The following is an 18061-nucleotide window of genomic DNA, read 5'->3' as shown; positions in this document are numbered from 1 at the left end:
ATTCTCCAGAACCATCTTGCTCAAGGCAGTTCACTTTTCCATTGTTTTTCCATTGCTAAAAGTGATTCAGTCCTCTCATGAAACTATCAGCAGAGTCTGCTTATGGGCCTCAGGAGAAAAGCCAGTTCTCCTAGCCAGACCTTATTTTTTTCTTAAAACAATATTAGTCACTTTGATCACCCATGTTGGAAATCACATTGACTGAATCACTAGCTATTCTCCCAAATTAAATTCATCCTGAAAGGACAAAGGCTCAATTCCAAGACTAATGTAGAAGTATTTGTAGGTCTTAAACAGGAGGAGAAATATTTATGTAAATATAAATCTTTACAAGGGTAGTCAACAGATAAAGATGAAAATGGAGACATGGTAGGGGGATGGATAGAGCAACTTGAGAAGGTAGCTGGCCCATTAAATGAAGTCTTGATGTAGTTTAAGAAGAGCTGAAATAAGAGACTAGAGCATGTGAGTGGAAAGGTAGGAAGTATAAGTCAGAGAGTGGCATGTTCAAATATCCCATCCTCCAAATTCATATTTTGGAGGTTGGACCATTATTGATGATAGATGTTTTGGGATAGGAATCTGTGAGTGAGGGGCTGAAGCAAGGTGGAAGACAAGATCCCAGGAGCTATGGAGGTCACAGAACAGAAAGACCAGGTGTTAGATGCCAGGAATGGGTAAAATCATGAGTGAAGAGAGGAAGATGGTCTAAGTGCTAAGCCCTTGCTGAATGATGGGGAGTGACTGGACTTCAGCAGTTGAGAGTGACAAGGAGAGAGCAGGAATAGGAAAGGTGGATTGCTATCCTTTAAAAGAACCTGGGTTTGTGAAGGATAAAAGGAGAAATGACTTGAATGTGTCACTGGGGTGGGGTTGGAGGTAAGGAGAAGCCTTACCCTCTCTCTAGGCCCTGGGGTACATAGGATGGATAGGGAAGGAAAAGCAGATTCCCTCAACTTAGGGGCCAGTCAGGTTTCAGTTAGAATTGGCATAGAAGGGAAAGTTCAATGAAGCTGAAGCTGAAGGAGATTTTGCTTCATGGAAGTGACAGGCAAGGTAGAGGGGTTTTGGAGTGCTGGGAGTTGGTAAATGGGATTGAAGTTGGGGAATGTAAAGAGTAGGATAGGGACAGCATTGGTGTGAGTATAAATTATCTGGGAAGCTTCATTATTACTCTTTGTGATTCACTGGGCAGCAATAATAATTCAACAGGATATTTAAGTTTTGAAATATGTGTGCACTGGAACAAAAACCCTATGTCATTTTTTAAATTGTTCCTTTGACCAGTGTGTGGATGGGATTTGAGGTTCTGATCTGTTCTGGTGTCTCTAATGATCTCAAATCTCCCATTGGTGTCACTGTGATGTGCCCAGCTATAGTTAATTGCAGACATGGAAATAAATCCAGCTCTGCCTGAGTTCAGTACTGTTCTGCCCTCCTAGGGCCAAGAAACTAAAACTGCTGCTCTGCCAACAGCCATCTTGGCCTTCACAGGAGAAACAGTAGCTGTTTTTCTGGCTTTACGAAAGTGTCCTGCAAGAGCCAAATGAGACCCCTGACACTGGGAAAGGGAAGCAACCAAGGAAAGGCAAGAAGAGAAGCACACTTACATGTGGCACATGGCATCCTCAAAGAGAACCAAGTCCATCACAGTGTTGACTTCATTGTGATTTTCCAGGGCTTCTACCAGAGTCTGGGTCAAAATTTCCCATGATTGTACAGGCATGTACTTAGGTTCACCGATGCCATTTGCAAAATGGCAATACATATTCAGGCTTCGGATCTGCCCCATGGTGTCTTTAATATCCTGGTGATGAGACACAGGAATGAAGACTCTCCTGCCAGTTCTGGTTCCACATAGAGAAGAGAGACACCTGATTGCTTTTTCTTTCTGCACAATCCCTGGAAACTAAGTATCAGTGCTACCTCCAACACTTCTTCCCTCTTGAGAAGCCCTTGTAAAGTGGACACTTAGCATTCACTTACCAGCTCCACAAAGTCAAGGATATTGTTGGTTATTCTTTGTGAACTGAGGATGGGAAAATGGAAGGTGGGAGGCAGCCTTCTCATAAGAACACTAAGAGTACTTTTGTGGTCAAAAGAGTGGATGAGGACATGTGGGTGGATTTCTCTAAGCAGGGGCTCTTTTACCAGTGTTGTATGACCAATGGTCTCATGTCCCCTACATGCATTCCAACAAGTCTTTCTCCCCAATCCATTGCATGGTCATATAACATCCTTTCCTATGTCCTAGGAGCTTGCATAATACAGGTTGGCAGCCCCAGCTTTATAGGTTCCATACAGAGGGATTGGCTTCTGAAAAATATGCTACTAGCGATTCTTTGGTGATTGGTTTATTTATGTGGTCGGTCATTGTTCATATTAAAACACTTATAGTGAAACCTCCTATTTATAAAACTTTCATAAGAATTTGGGATTTGGGCTTATTTTGTGTCGGATCTTATATACAGTGTAACAGGACAAATGTTATCATATTGACAAATAGTATAATTCAGTTAATTATCTTTTGTCAGTACTGGAGTTTGAGCTGAGAGTTTTGCACTTAATAGGCAGGACTTGAGCCACACCCCTATCCCTACCTCAATTAATTTAAAAGATAAGGACTCTATGTCTCTTCATTACCAATTTATCTAATAAGTATTAGAAAGGCAACTAATTTAAAAAAAATATGCCAGAGGATACAGAAAGGAATTATTTTCTTGTCAAAATTCAAGTACCTGAAACTTCAGGTAGGAAGAAGTGTTATGGAGAAGATAAGCCCCAGAAAGGTTTTCTGAGACATGCAGGAAGTTTTTGCAGCACAAGCCATTGTCTTACTGATTATTCTTTTCTCCTAAAGTTCAGATTAAAAGACCTATCTGGGAAAGAGGTAATCGGTATGCAATTTACCAGCAGTGGCATTGTCCAGGGCATAAACTACTGCAGGGGGAGCCTGAAAGCTCATGAGATAAGACACATGAGTGAGCATGCAATAATGTGCAGAGAAACCAGGACTGCTGGTTAAAAATAAAAGACTAGAAAGATCTAACTATCAAAGTGTTGGTCACAGTATTTTGAAAGTGGCTTCAGCGCCATAGAAAACCTTACAATATTCTGGCTTTGTTGACAGTAACTATAAATGTTCAAACACTTGGGGAAGATGTAAACGCAATGCCAGAGAGATACTTTTGTTAGTTTAGGAAAACACACAGTAAAGCAATGCAGGAATATATTTATCCAGTTTGAGAATGGGCTTATACATTGGGGATCAGTCCTGATGGACATCAATTTACACTAAGGCCATAGCAAAGAAGAAATGAAAACACAGTTTTGAAAAGCTTGGTCTACAAAGATTCCTTTCTTTTGGTAGTAGTGTAAGAGTTTGAACTCAGACCCTGCAGTAGCTAGGCAGGCACTGTATCACTTGAGCCATGCCCCCAGCCCTTACAAAGACTCTTTTATGAACAAAACCAGTCTCCAATTTAATGATCAGAGCCATATTGTGTAGAAGGGGAAGAGAGAGAGAGAGAGAGAGAGAGAGAGAGAGAATCCACCAACACAATGAATCAAAAATTATTTAATAGTGATGCCACATCATGCAGGGCCATGAATCGGAGAACTTTAAATGTTAACGGTAGATAACGGTAGAAGCAGGATTGCATCACTTCTTTAGTGGGAACCTCCCAAATACCAAGGTTTGATGTGGGCAATGGTGCTTCAGGCTGGTATTACAAATGCTCGTGGATAAAGGTAGTAGTTGCACAGCTAACTGGGTCTGTAATGAAAAGGATGGTGGCCTTTGTGTACAAACCCACTTCAGATGCTCGCTCTACTTAAGAAACTGAGTATTGTTACTTGAAAGTGTAGCTCAGACCAACTCATAAAGACAATCAAAGCTTGGTTGCTTTGACATAAATTGTCACACTCTGTAATGCCTAAGCGGGGGAGCATCTAAGATGTGAGATTTATGAACATCAGACACCAAAAATGATGAGAGAAGCAGGATAATTGAGGATGTTTGACCTGTAAAAATAAACTGAAACAAATTATTTAAAATTCTGGTCAACTATCTAAAACACTGCCACAGAAGTGAAGATGGCATTTCCCTCAGAAATGATACTGAGGGAACTTGGTATCATATGGGCCCTTGGGTTGATGATCTCTGTAGATCCTTTCAGTCCTGATATCTATGATTAATTTGTGTCTATCTTGTCCATACACTTTTTTGCCTGGGCAAAGTAATGATAGAATTACTTTTCTTAACTTAATCTCTAACCTTTTTCCAATTAATGGATTAGATTATATCATTTGGGTGATCATCAGAATAGTTATTATTTCTCAAAAGTAAAAAAAAATGAAACCACAGGGCAATACTTACGTCAAAACTTTTCTTGAGCACTTTGGTCTGGATTTTATCAAAGAGATCATGGTCCTTTTCTTCCACCATCTTATCCCGATAAACCCGATTTGATTCATGCAGATAGAGGTTTACAAGGTCCTGTGTGGATTTGACACATTCCACTGAGGAAAAAAGAATACCCTTCAAGGAGAACAGACCAAAAATAACATTAACAACATCTCAGAAGTACTGTGGCAGGAAGGCAATGAGGGGGAAGGGAGATTAATGAGTGCTACAATGAAACAAAGGAAAACTGGAGTTGGGTAATGTTACCTGGAGACCAGAGGAGGGTCACCTTGCCACAGAGGTTAAAGCAGCCAGTGAAATAACATGTGATTATGTATGGGACAAGCTGTACCTCCCATTTCTGTAACCTGGTCTAAATGGTATATAAGGAAAGCCCCCTTTGTTCTCCAGGCTCAGCCTTTGGACATGAGTCCGCTGAGTTGCTGCTGGCTTGCTTAATAAAGTTGCTTCCCAAAAGCTTTGGGTGCCCTCTTAGTCTCTGTTTGAGCACTCCTGCAACATTTCTAGGGGCTCTTCCGGGATTTGGAGGGTGGTGTTTTCACCTCCTTGCCTCCAGCTTAGTCTCCCCAGCCCACCGGTAGGGCTGCCCCTGTCAGGTGCCACTAGACCATGTTGATCTGGGGGAGGAAGCCCCTCTCCTGGTGAGGTGAGGAAGTGAGTTCTGGTTGCATAAAGGAACTGGAAAGGCTCAGGAGCCAACCTGGGAGCCCCACTCATAATACAGGTAAGAACCAGTTTTCAAATTCAGGCCTGCCTCAGGAGGCAGAAGGGGAGTCTGATTAACTCTCAAAAGGCACACCAGTAACTACTCTTTTGGGGGGTGAAACTGTATCTTTCAGGTTCAGGGAACAGGGTGGAAGTACTGTGCTGTGTGAGTGTGTGAAAGTGCGACCCTGAGACATAGCCTAGTTATGAAGCAAGTGTGGAGTCCTGATCCACGGGTCTGTGGTGAACTCATATGGTCTAGGGTGAGCCCTAACGGGGCCTCTGATCTGGGGCTTATACAGACTCACTACAACCAAGAGATGCCTAAATCCCTGCAAGGGGAGCAGCCTGAGATGGACAAAGTGAGTGGTATTATTTGTTTTCCCCCATGTGCCAGAAAGGAGGACCCCTTACCTCCTCTGCACAGCCCTCATCCCTTTTGTCTTTGTCTCTGTCTAGATGTCTGGCAAATGGGAGGAAAGGGAGGAGGTCAGAGTAACGACACCCCCTAGAACTGTAAGAGGGGATTTTTTTTCTTTTATTATTCATATGTGCATACAAGGCTTGGTTCATTTCTCCCCCCTGCCCCCACCCCCTCCCTTACCACCCACTCCCCTTCCCCCCTAATACCCAGCAGAAACTATTTTGCCCTTATTTCTAATTTTGTTGTAGAGCAACTATAAGCAATAATAGGAAGGAACAAGGGTTTTTGCTGGTTGAGATAAGGATAGCTATACAGGGCATTGACTCACATTAATTTCCTGTGCATGTGTGTTACCTTCTAGGTTAATTCTTTTTGATCTCACCTTTTCTCTAGTTCCTGGTCCCCTTTTCCTATTGGCCTCAGTTGCTTTAAGGTATCTGCTTTAGATTTAATGCAGATTATGGGTCAAGCTGACTCCTGGCAAGCTTAGGACTCTCTGTGAAGTAGACCAGCCTGCTTTTGGTATAGGATGGCCTTTGGAGGGGTCATTAGATAAGGTCATAGTCAATAGAGTTTTTGAAGTGGTTGTAGGGGAGCCTGGAACACCTAGATCAATTTCCTTATATTGAGTGCTGGCAGGATGCAGTCCTCAGTCAGCCCACGTGGCTAAAGCCCCACCTAGAGAAAGCATGAAAGGTTATGGTAGCCAGGGAAGCAGCTTCCAAGTACAGGGAAAAATGTAAAAAGCCAAAAAAACCCATATTAGTGGGGGACCCCAAGGAGTGCCCCCCGTGTGCCACTGCACAGATTAAAGAATTTCTAGGAGCTCCAGGTTTCTGTTGGATCTGGATCCCCAATTACTCTCTCTTGGCAAAACCCCTTTATGGAGCCACAAAGGGGAGAGGACAAAAATCCATGGTATGGGGAGAAAAACAACAAAAAAAGGCCTTTAAAAAGAATTAAGAGGGCACTCACAATTGCCCCTCCTCTGGGCCTGCATGATAAAACCCTTCTCCCTATATGAACATGAGAGACTGGAGCTGTAAGAATGTTAACCCAGCTGCTGGGTTCCTGGCACTGCCCAGGGGCCTATTTATTAAAGCAACTTGGTGCAGTTTCCTGAGGCTGGTCACCCTGCCTGTGCACCCTGGCAGCTACTGCTGTCTTGGTGGCTGAAACACACACAAACTTACTTTGAGACAAAAACTCACAGTCCAAGTTCCCCACTCTGTTTTGGCTCTCATGAAATATAAAGAAAATTATTGGTTAACAAACTCTTGAATGGTCAAATACCATAGAATGTTATGTAAAAATCCACATATCCAGTTAGAGGTTGTTAAGACTCTAAACCCAGACACCCTATTATGGGTTAATTCAGGCCCACTGGAGCATGACTGTTTAGAGATTATGGATGAGGTGTTCTCCATCTGGCCAGGCTTGACCAATCAGCACATTAGTCATCCAGATGTTGAGTGTTTCTCAGATGGCAACAGCTTTGTCCGGGAAGACACACATTTTGCTGGATATGCAGTAGTGACTCTGCACACTGTTTTTAAAAATATGACCACTGTCAGTAGGGACTCCTAACTCGGGAGAAAAAAGTCTTAAATATGGACAAAAAAATTCTAAAATTACTAAAAGCTGTATGGGTCCCCAAGCCAGTAGTGGTCATGCACTGCCAAGGGCACCAGAAGGGGGACCAACAGCTGTTTGGGAAATATCAAAAGGCTGATGGAAAAGCCAAGTGAGCAGCCCTCACAGGAGAACAAACCTGAGCCTCAGTGGCAGTTGTCTTGTTCCTGTGTCCCTTACCTGAATGGGAACCGTGGCATACTTCACAAAAACAGGCTTGGTTTGACTGAAGGAGAAAATTTTCTACTGGATGGATGGTGGAATTTTACTGATGGCCATACTGCCATATCTGAGTCACTGGCTCCCTCTTTTGTCAAACAGTTCCAGGAAGGAATTCACTCAGGGTGCACAGCTCTTGAGACCACCTTGGCCCAGCATTTTTATGTCCCCAAGCTCTCCAGCATAAGTAAGACAGTATGTGAGAGGTGCAGTCTGTGTGCAGAAACAATTCCTGGTATTTGCTGGTGTTTGTCTACACCTTTCAGGATGGATAAAAGCCTTCCCAACTCAGATTGAAAAAGCCCCAAAAGTGGCCAGGTGCCTGTTAAAGAAAATCATCCCTCAATTCAAAATACCTGTGTCTACTGGGTCAGACAATGGGTAGATCTTTGTGACTGAGGTGGTACGGTTGATGGCTAAGAAATTAAAAATAACCCAAAAGGTACAAATGCCTACCATCCCCAGAGTTCAGGAAAAATAAAATGTATAAATAGGACTCTAAAAGTTACAATTAAAAAAACTATGCCAGGAGACCCACCTACTATGGGAGCAGTTACTGCCCAGAGCCTTGCTCAGGATTAGGTCAGGCCCCACAGACAGGTGGGGCTCTCCCATCTCAGTTACCTGTTCCTCTCATTAGCTGAGTCCATAGCACAATCTCTGAATGTAACTTTGTGTTATGTTTGTGGAGGAACGAATATGAGAGACCATTGTCCATGGGAGGCAAAATCGCCAAACCCACAAGAGCCCTTTAATGAAACCACTCCCTCAGCCATGGGGAGAGTATATGACTCCTAAAAACCTCTGTTGGGAATTACTGTATCTCCTGTTCAAAAGGCCAATTCTCCACCCTGGCAAGGGACTTGATCTGCTTGGGACAAAAGTGTTACAATGACACTACTCAGGAGACTCAATGGTGGGGAGCTCCCAATCACATGGAGCCTCAACCTCACCTGCTGGCTACAATAGCCTAAACCAATCAATCTGAGTAACTGGTGTTTACAGATTGATGATTAAAAAGGTAATTAAAGAGATTACTGACAAGATAAAAAAGTTTGCCCATGTTCCTGTACAGACCTAAAAGGGATAAAGTCCCAATGACCTATTTGGGGCTGGTTCTCAACCCTAGGTTGGTCCAAGACCTTAATAGGGACAACATTCCTTGTCTTAGGAGTGTGCTTGATATTATCCTGCCTAATCCCCCAGCACTGCGGTCTTTTATCAAGATGATGCTCTTTGACCCAGAAGTGTGTCCAAGCATCAAAGGGGGGAATGTGGCAGGAAGGCATGGAGGAGGAAGAAAGATTTATGAGTGCTACTTTGAAACAAACTAAAACTGAAGTTGGAGGATGTGACCTAGAGACTAGAGGGGGTCACCTCACCCCAGAGGTTAAAACAGTCATTGAAATAACATGTGATTATGTATGGGACAAGCTGTACCACCACCATTTCTGTAACCTGCTCTAAATGGTATATAAGGAAAGCCCCCTTTGTTCTCAGTGCTCAGCCTTTGGATGTGAGTCTTCTGAGTTGCTGCCGGCTTGCCTAATAAACTTGCTTCCCAAAAGCTTTGGTGCCCTTTTAGTCTCTGTCTGAGTGCTCCTGCAACAGTACAACATCTAAGAAAAATTTCTGGAGCATTTTCTCCAACCTGAGATGAGGCCTGAGGATTATCTCAGTACAGAGCATGTCACAGTGGAGGGGAAACTTGGAATATTGAGAGGGAGCTTGTGGGGAAAGCTTCAAGTGTTGGGGTCAGACAGATCTGACCTCAAATATTGTCACACATATGGCAACTGTGTGACTTTGGGCAAGGGATTTGAGAGTTCTGAGTCTTAGTTCGTTCACTTTTCAAACAGAAATAATAATATTGACTTTCTAGAGATGTCAAAATAATTCAGATTAATATGTCTAATGAAGCAAGTATGTCTCATCTAACACACTCAATAAATTGAAATTATTGTTTTGTGCTCATCATAAAAAAGTTACAACTAATAATTTATTGAAACCAACTATGTGGCAGGCACATAGATATTTTGCAAGGCAATGCTGATTCAGTCTTCATTGTGATCTTATAAAAAATTTTTACTACATCCATTATATATAATGTAGATCAGAATTCAGAAAGTTTGAAAATACGCCCAATGACAGAATAATTTCACTTACTTCAAAACCACAAAGTTTTGAAACTAGGTCTTCCTTACCTTAGTTCCTATAATTTTAACCATTATAGTCCAAATCACTATGATAAGGTAAAAGGTGGTTTTTCTGCTGTATTTCAATTTTACAGTGCCATTTTGAAAACTGATTTAGGTAATGATTAACTATGTAAAATCAGAACTATGACAAAGAGCTGGAATGGCTATAGCTACCCTGTGTAGGTCAGCAATCTATTCATTCATCTCTATTCAGTTCTCATTCCTACAGAGGGATGGTTCAAATTTTTAATATTCTTTTCAAATTTCTGTCACCTCTCCTGCCACCATTAGCCAATGTCCTAGCATCTGTTTCTATGAAGACCAGCAATATTAGAGCCCTGTAACAAGCTCAGTAAGACCTCATCTTTGTTTGCTCCCATTACTTTCTTGTCCTTGAGGAAAGGGGTCATTTAACTATTCCTCATTGCTTGTAGAATCATCTGTATGACATACACATCTGCTTGTAACTTCATACACTCTTCCTTGGGCTCACTCTAATCATGAATCCTAGGTTCTACTTTCAAAAAACACAAATTATTTCTGATCTTGCACACTCTCCATGCCTCTATTTCTTCTTGCTTTGCTTGTCATGCTCCTTCTTGTAACTTCAGTTGATAAGTCTTTGTTGAACTTTCCTGAGACACTGTCTTTGCTATTCAACAGCATTACTATTGATGTGCCCACATAGCTCTTTATACGTAAATCTCCAGTATAGAAGAATTACTAGTTTCTCAAGCTACTATTCTTTGTCCAAGTTTGGTTCTTTCAGCTCCTGGCAAGTGCATCAAAGGTAGGGAAGCTGGCAGACTTCATTTTGATGGAGGTTCATTTTTATCACTGTATTACTAGCATCTAGCAAGGCATCTGAAATATAGTAAATTCTGACTGAATTCTTGTCAAAAGAATGAATGGACTAATATTACGTATTTTGAGCACTGTAATATAGTATACTAAGGGCTTCCATTAAGATTTCTGCTTTTGGTTATGCTAGAATAACTGATCATGGACTGACTTACTGAGATCAACTAGAAAGGATTGAAAAATTATGCTTAAAGCTTCATATTTTCAGAGCTATCAGAGAGTAAACAAGACAGTAAGGACTTGAGAAGACAGATAGATAAGAGAAAGAAGAGAGATTAACCAAAAAGTTGGTTTCCTCTTGGGCAGGGTTTGGGCTAATGAAGCAAGGGTGAGGGACAGAGGCATTTATGATGGCCTAAACAATAGGGAAGACAGGAAAGGAAGGACACATTGACTGTCTACCTGCTATATTCCACTCAGTGTAACTGGACCCAAGATTTCAGGAGAAGGAGATGGTTTGGGATTAAGGTAATGTGTAAATTTATAGTCGTGTTAACTTGGAGGTGCCCAATACAGGCAGTCTTTGCTATGCATTGTAACACAGACTATAAAGATGACTGGGCAAGCTGACATGCAAAGCAATCTTGTGATCCATGCAAAGAAACTACAATTGTTCTGAAACCTTTAAACATTTTTGTCAAAACATTAAAAACTCTTCACTGTCACCTATAAATATATACAAAAATGACAAGTAGTAAAACTAGTATTTAGTAGTGTGATTTTAAACAATTGAAGTACTGAAAATTAATTTGTTTTATCCTTTGTGAAAAAACAAAACTAAAAACCCCTGTATGCTGCTTATATTTATTCTTAAATACAAAAATATAGAAAAGCTGACCATAAGAAAATGAAAATAATATCTAGTTGGTTCTCCCTAACCAAAGCTTATACAATTATGGATTCAACCAACCATGGGTTGAAAATATTCAGAATAATTATGTCTGTACTGAACATGTATAAACTTTTTGGTCATTATTTTCTAATCAATAGAGTTCAATAACTATTTATATAGCATTCACATTGTTTTAGGTATGATAAGTAAACTACAGATCACTGATTTAAAGTATATAGGAAAGTTTGTGCAGATTATATCAAACACTGCAATTTTATATAAAGGACTTGATCATCTACAGATTTTGGTGTCTATGAGGGGTCCTGGAACCAATCCCCACAGGTATTGAGGAATGGTCATATCATGGATATAAACTAAGAGAATATAGAGTAATCACACTGATATTATACAAAGTTGACTTTAAAGTAAGGGCCACTTTAGGAGATAAAGAAATACATTTGATAAATAAGAAAAAGTTCAGGAAGATAAACGGACTATGAATATACCCTAAATGCACTAGTAAGATATACTAGTTATGAGTTTATATGGGTGTAAGAACATAGTTTCGAAATAGAAAATATGAATATGATGGAAATAAAAGGGTAAGCAGATTTGTCCACAATCTCAGTGGGAAGTTAAATACCTGTTTCTACAGAAGTAGACAAAAAAAATCAGTAAGTATGTAGAAACTTTAAACAACATGATTTACAAACTTGTCCTAGTCAGTGCATTGATGCTCAACATCTGCAGAACACGTTTTAAAAGTTTTCATTGATTATATTTTGGGAAAGAGATCAAATCCCAACAAATTTCAAAGGAACAAAATCACATACACACACACACACACACACACACACACACACACACACACACACATATTTTTTTTGTGGCACTGGGGTTTGAACTCAGCGTCTTGTGCTTGGTAGGCAGTGCTCTTACTACTTGAGCCACTCTGCCATCCCAGCAATAACAAGGTCACCAAAAGGTGATCTCAAGATTATTATAATTATTATTAATTTCATATTTTTGACAATAATAAAATTAATTTAGATTAAATTTCAAAGGAATAAAGCCATATAAAGTATTTTTCTGACAACAGTGAAAGTAAGCTAGACCCCAAGAAGGGAAAGATAATTTAAAAAATCTCTAAATTAGAATACTTCCAAAAACTCCCTTGATATAGTAGAAATTAAGAAATTTTATGAAGTGAAGATAATTAAATGTGACATATAAAAGCTTGCATGATGTAACTAATGGTATAGTTCAAGATAAAAGTTTTTCCCTCTAAGATATCAAAATCCATTGCTGCTCAGGTCCCTTATATAAAACAGAAAAATATTTGCATATTACCAATGTAATCCTTCTGCATACTTCAAATCATATGTGGATTACATATATCACCTAATACAATATCAATGCTATGTAATAGTTGTTATATACTCTATTGTCTAGGGAATAATGATAAGAAAGTGTTCATCTTCACTATAGATGAAATTTTTAAAAATAGTTTTGATCCATAGTCAATTGAATTCACCAATGTGGAACCCTTGGATAGAGAGGGCTGACTATAATCAGTATTTTACCTTCTAGGGTTATTGTGAGGGTTAAATGAGTTGGTGGGTGTGAAAAGCTTAGGTGCTGAGCTCAATAAATGTTATCTGTTATTTTAGACTAAAGTCAAACTTTTTGCCAGGACTGATTTTGGTCTCAAACTATTCCTCCAATCTCATCTCTCAGCAACCCCAACCATAGCACTCTGGTCCCTCCAGGTTGAACTACTTGTTCCCCTAGCACAGCTTACCTCTATGACCACTACTGCTGTTACCTGCTGCATAGTAACTTCTCTGAGCCTCTGCTGAACTGAGATAATAATGTCTATCCAAAAGGGTTGATATGACTAGTGAATTTCAGAGTGTACGGCTGTCTAGGCAGGAGCCTACGCTAGACTGTTTCTGGTGAAGGGAATTTTCTTGTTAGTTTAGCTACTTGTGATGAATGCAAGTTGAATTAAACAACTTTACATCCTTCTTTTCATTTGGAAAATGCAGACAATAACACCCCACTCCACTGTGCTGCAGTGAGATTTTAGGGATTGTCTTTCTCAAGTAATGGATGTGGATGGGAATAAATCATGGGTAAGCAAAGACTGACACTGTCCAGGCCTGGAGACTATAGCTGCCAACTTTACAGGAACCAAGTGTTCCTTCTGTCTTTCTTTTTCTATGCTTATTTTACCCCTCAGAAATTCATGTAAGAAGGGTAGAATGGCGTGGTAGAAAGGGTCCAGATCAGGAACTGAGGACCTTGACTCCAGTTCTTTCCCTGGTTGCTTGTATGCTCTAGACAAATCTGTATGCTCTGCCTGGGTGTCTGTTTCTTTATTTTTCAAAGTGAGTTAATGTTTGGAGTTAATCTGATCCAGGAATATTGTCCTGAGCCAGCCTAGATGTGGCCTCACTTTTTCATCTGTAAGGCTCAGGGGCTCCCCCTTCCTATTACCCCTTCTTGGTACATAGTTCTTGCATCTCTTTACCAGTGTTTTGTAGGTTTCTGTCCTTTACAACCAAGAGTTCTGGCCACGTCCTCAGAGTCTGCATCTTTGCTGGTCTAAAGCTCCCCGGGAAGTGTCCTGGATAGTAGATTCCAACTACATCTGCTCCACGTGGTTGTGTCACTGTCTGATCACTTCACTTTGGCACTTTCCTCTGGGTGAGGACTCTACTTGGTATAAAAGACATCCTTCCTTCCATAATAACTCAGGAGGTGGGGCATTTCTTTTAAAAGAAGCTTCTGTAGATGCTTGTCCAAGAGGTGGACTCCACCTGACCCAAGGGGAGAGAGCATCTGGGGTTGTCTTTGGAGCAAGTTCTGATGGTGATGGGTCAAGCACCTGGATGTGATGGGCAGAGACAGGCCATCACTACTCAGATGGCTTGTCCATCTTGAAATAGCTCGGCCTGGAAATGACCTAAATTTGGGGGACTGAGGCTGTCTCAGAATTTGACAGGTGGTGTTTTGGTAGTACTGCGACATGGTTTTTATTTTGCATGGTTGAGGGACATTCTTTTTCATTCCAAGAAAAATGGGTATGCCACTAGGGGCTCCAAAATAGGAGTTTAGTTTTAGGTTTTTTTTTTTTTGTCCCATTTTCCTTCCCAGGCACACTATAGTTATTACATAGCATTATCTCCTAGATACTTACGTCAAAAGGAACCAACTCAAAAATATATTCTCTTTACTGAGAAATAACACAAGTTACAGACAAGATTCTTGTTCAGATCATTCTGAGTGAGGTTAGCCTGGCTCAAAAGACCAAAAATCGTATGTTCTCCCTCATATGTGGACATTAGATCAAGTGCAAACACATAGTCTAATGGGATTAGACTATAAGCACATGAGAAAAGTGAGAGCACACAAGGGAGGGGTGAGGATAGGTAAGACACCTAAAAAACTAGGTAGCATTTGTTGCCCTTAACGCAGAGAAACTAAAGCAGATACCTTAAAGCAACTGAGGCCAATAGGAAAAGGGGAACAGGTACTAGAGAAAAGGTTAGATCAAAAAGAATTAACCTAGAAGGTAACACCCACGCACAGGAAATCAATGTGAGTCAATGCCCTGTATAGCTATCCTTATCTCAACCAGCAAAAACCCTTGTCCCTTCCTATTATTGCTTATACTCTCTCTACAACAAAATTAGAAATAAGGGCAAAATAGTTTCTGCTGGGTATTGGGGGGGAGAGGGATGGGGTGGAGTGGGTGGTAAGGGAGGGGGTGGGGGCAGAGGGGAGAAATGAACCAAGACTTGTATGTACATATGAATAATAAAAGAAAAAGGAAAAAAAAAAGATTCTTGTTCAGGTCTTTCTCATGAAGCCCACAGCACTGCTTACCTGTTTGTGTTTATCACGCATGGAAGCTGTGTCTTTGTCTAAGAGTTTGGCATTTGCTATTTTAAGGATGGGAAACCCTGGATCATCCCTAAGCCTTCTAGGTGATCGCAGTGTAGGTGGTGTAGGTGAACTGACCTGGAAGATGTTGGCGAAATCTCTGAGATTGAAGACATAGTGGAATTTGGCCGCTGTGGGCAGGAATGTGGCAGCAATTTCCTGATGGAAAGTGAGGGCCAGATTGATGAGCTGGGGGACAGATTTCTGCAGGGAGGCTGGGAAGTTTCCGAGCTTCAGATGCTGGGTTAGAATGGTGCCGTAGATGGAGGATAGGGCATCGGCTCCCGGGAAGGACAGGACAAACACGCTGAAATGACGCTGAACAAGAAAACAAAGGCGTGTGGGGACCATAGCTGTACATCCTTTACCATGGAATAAAGACCCTCTCTTCTGGATTTGGTTGCAATAATGAAGAATTCTTCAAAGGGCCTTGAGTTCTATATCCTCTATTTCTCATGCTACACCCAAACTTAGGTTGAACCTAAAATGATTGGAATAATGGCTTTGGATCTTTGGTCAAAGATGACTACATGGGGTAATGGGCAAAGAATGAAATTCAAATCTTAATTTGGTACTGGGTCCATATGCCCTTGGTGGCTTTTTTTTTTTTTTTTTTGATGGCACTGGGGTTTGAACTGAGGGCCTCACACTTGCCAAGACATATGTTCTTGGGAAAGTAATTTCATTCCTCTGAAGTCCCCTCATCTGAAGAATGATGGAGTTGAATCAGATGAACTCCAGGACCCCTTCAAGCTCTAAAAGTTTTTTGACAATGTCTAGGAGTTTCTTTTTCCCCCTAGAAATGCAAGTTGGCATCTTATCTGGTTTACCACTTTGATAAGGTGGCATGGGAAAGGCCAACTGTCATTTATAACCAAGTGACATCACCCCTCTTAGGGTGCACTCACATCTGGCTACTCCTATACCTGAAGCCGTGGGTTGATGGTGAAGCTGCCTGCAGTGGGGTTCATACAGGACACATACTGTACATTCATGATCTCCTTTAGGGACAGGTTGCTCCGATCATACCTGGAATAGTCAGAAATCTCCAGTGAGCTAGGCATGGTCCTGCACATCTGTAATTCCAGCACTCAGGATACTGAGGCAGGAGAATTTTGAGCCCAAGGCCAGCTGGACTACCTACCAAGTTTAAGACCAGCCTGGGCATAGTGAGACCCTGTTTTAAAACAAAACAAACTTCCAATGAGAGTTGTGAGGGCCAAGGCAAGTGAGTCCTTCTTCGAGGTAAGATAGGGTATGTATGCCCTGTCATTTCTGTGTTTGGGTAGCTAAAAAGAACAAACATGCTATATCCCCAAGAGAGATTGAGAAAAGACAAAAGCCTAAGACAAATTTCTGAGAAAGCCAATAGCTGTGGAAACAGCATGGGAAGAAGAAAGCACACAGATAGACTCCGAGGAAGGAGGAATATCGAGGGTATGTGGCAGCGCTGATGGCAAAGGAAGCCAGGATTTCCAAAAGGCAGGAGCAGTCTTCAAAGGCAAGCACTGCAGAGAGAAGAGAGTTGGCGCTCCACAGGGCTCCACGGGTTGTGCAATAGCAACATAGGCAGTACACCAGCAAGAGGAGCACAGTAAAGTGGGAAGAAAAGAAATCAAATAGAAGTGGATTAAGCAGTGAGTGGGGGAAAGGAAGTGGGGGCAGAAGAGAGAGTTTGATTATATAAGGAGAGAGATAGGACAGTAATTGGAAAATTATTTTTTTAAAACACAATAGAGGAAATGTATGCAAGTTTCAATGACATGAAGTCCAACAGGAGGCAGGGACTGGCTGATGAAGTGAAGATCTCAGAAGTGGGAGACCGTGGAACCAAGATGCTGGTGGATGGTTAAGCTTCACAGGGAGGTGGAATAGGAGGGAAGAGGAACGGGTGCAAGGGGCAGCAAGTGAGTTATACTGATGTGGAAGCAGAGATGGAGTTGGCATGGGGTTCTCTGAGAACACAAAGCTATCAGTTGAGTGGAATAGGAAGTTTAAGAGAGAGGAGACGGTATGAAATTGACATTCAGAGAATGTTAGTATGATAGAATTTCCAAGAAGTTTCAACTTCCAATTTAAGAATCGTGACCATGAATCTAAAGCCAATCTAGCAAGGTTGACTTGGGTTATCCAGTATAGGTTAGTAGCCTGAATACTGGTGTGGAGAGTGAGGGCAATCATATACAGAAGGCATTCCCTTAAGAAGGAATGAGAGGCAACTCAAGTTAGCATCTTTAATACGATTCTTCTCTCTCAATTCTCTCCTCCCATTCCCCACTCTTTCTCAGCAGCTGATTCAGTGAGGGGAAGGAAGGTAAGTCGAAGTTGTCTCAAATCACTCACTTTTCCCCCCTGGACAATTCATACCTGTTGAAAGACTTTGTGTATTGCTCTGAAGACTGTAGCAGGTATTCGGACATTGTGTATCCTCAGAGCACCTGCTCAGGTGGACCACCGGGAGGGGGAGGAGCTAATTCTACTTTGGGGGTTGGGAAACCTTCTGGAGAATACGACTTTTGAGATGAATATTTTCTTTTTTAAATCTTGTTATTCTGTGATTTTATATTTAAAATTATTAACACACATTAATGGTGCACGTTGAGTTCTATGTGATATTTTCATGTATGCGTATAACATGCATTGATAAGATACAAAGTCCCTTTTTCCATCCTCTGTTTCCCTCTTCCAGCACACAAGTACTTCCCAAAGACTGCTAAATCATTGAGATGAGTCTTGAAGAAAAAACTAAGTTTCTTTAAACGAGAGTTATGTATCATCTCTAGGCTTACTTTCCACAAGGACCTTCAACCGGTATC

At 41.2% G+C, this 18061-nt stretch overlaps 1 protein-coding gene across 1 annotated transcript in view; it reads right to left on the bottom strand.

Moving 5' to 3' along the window:
• The window catches only part of Dnah9 (dynein axonemal heavy chain 9), a 335102-nt gene that overhangs the window by 137342 nt on the left and 179699 nt on the right, over positions 1-18061 (bottom strand). The window contains exons 40-43 of the mRNA XM_074046853.1: positions 16172-16274; positions 15324-15563; positions 4379-4540; positions 1611-1807 (exon numbers count right to left, since the gene is read on the bottom strand). Of these exons, the coding sequence (XP_073902954.1) occupies positions 1611-1807; positions 4379-4540; positions 15324-15563; positions 16172-16274 (702 nt within the window). The remainder of the gene's footprint in view (positions 1-1610; positions 1808-4378; positions 4541-15323; positions 15564-16171; positions 16275-18061) is intronic.

The sequence above is a fragment of the Castor canadensis genome, chromosome 11, assembly GCF_047511655.1.
Source record: "Castor canadensis chromosome 11, mCasCan1.hap1v2, whole genome shotgun sequence".
NCBI classification, from domain to species: Eukaryota; Metazoa; Chordata; class Mammalia; order Rodentia; family Castoridae; genus Castor; species Castor canadensis.
The sequence above is the reverse complement of the archived record's forward strand: the minus strand, read 5'-3'. Positions and strand labels throughout refer to the sequence as shown.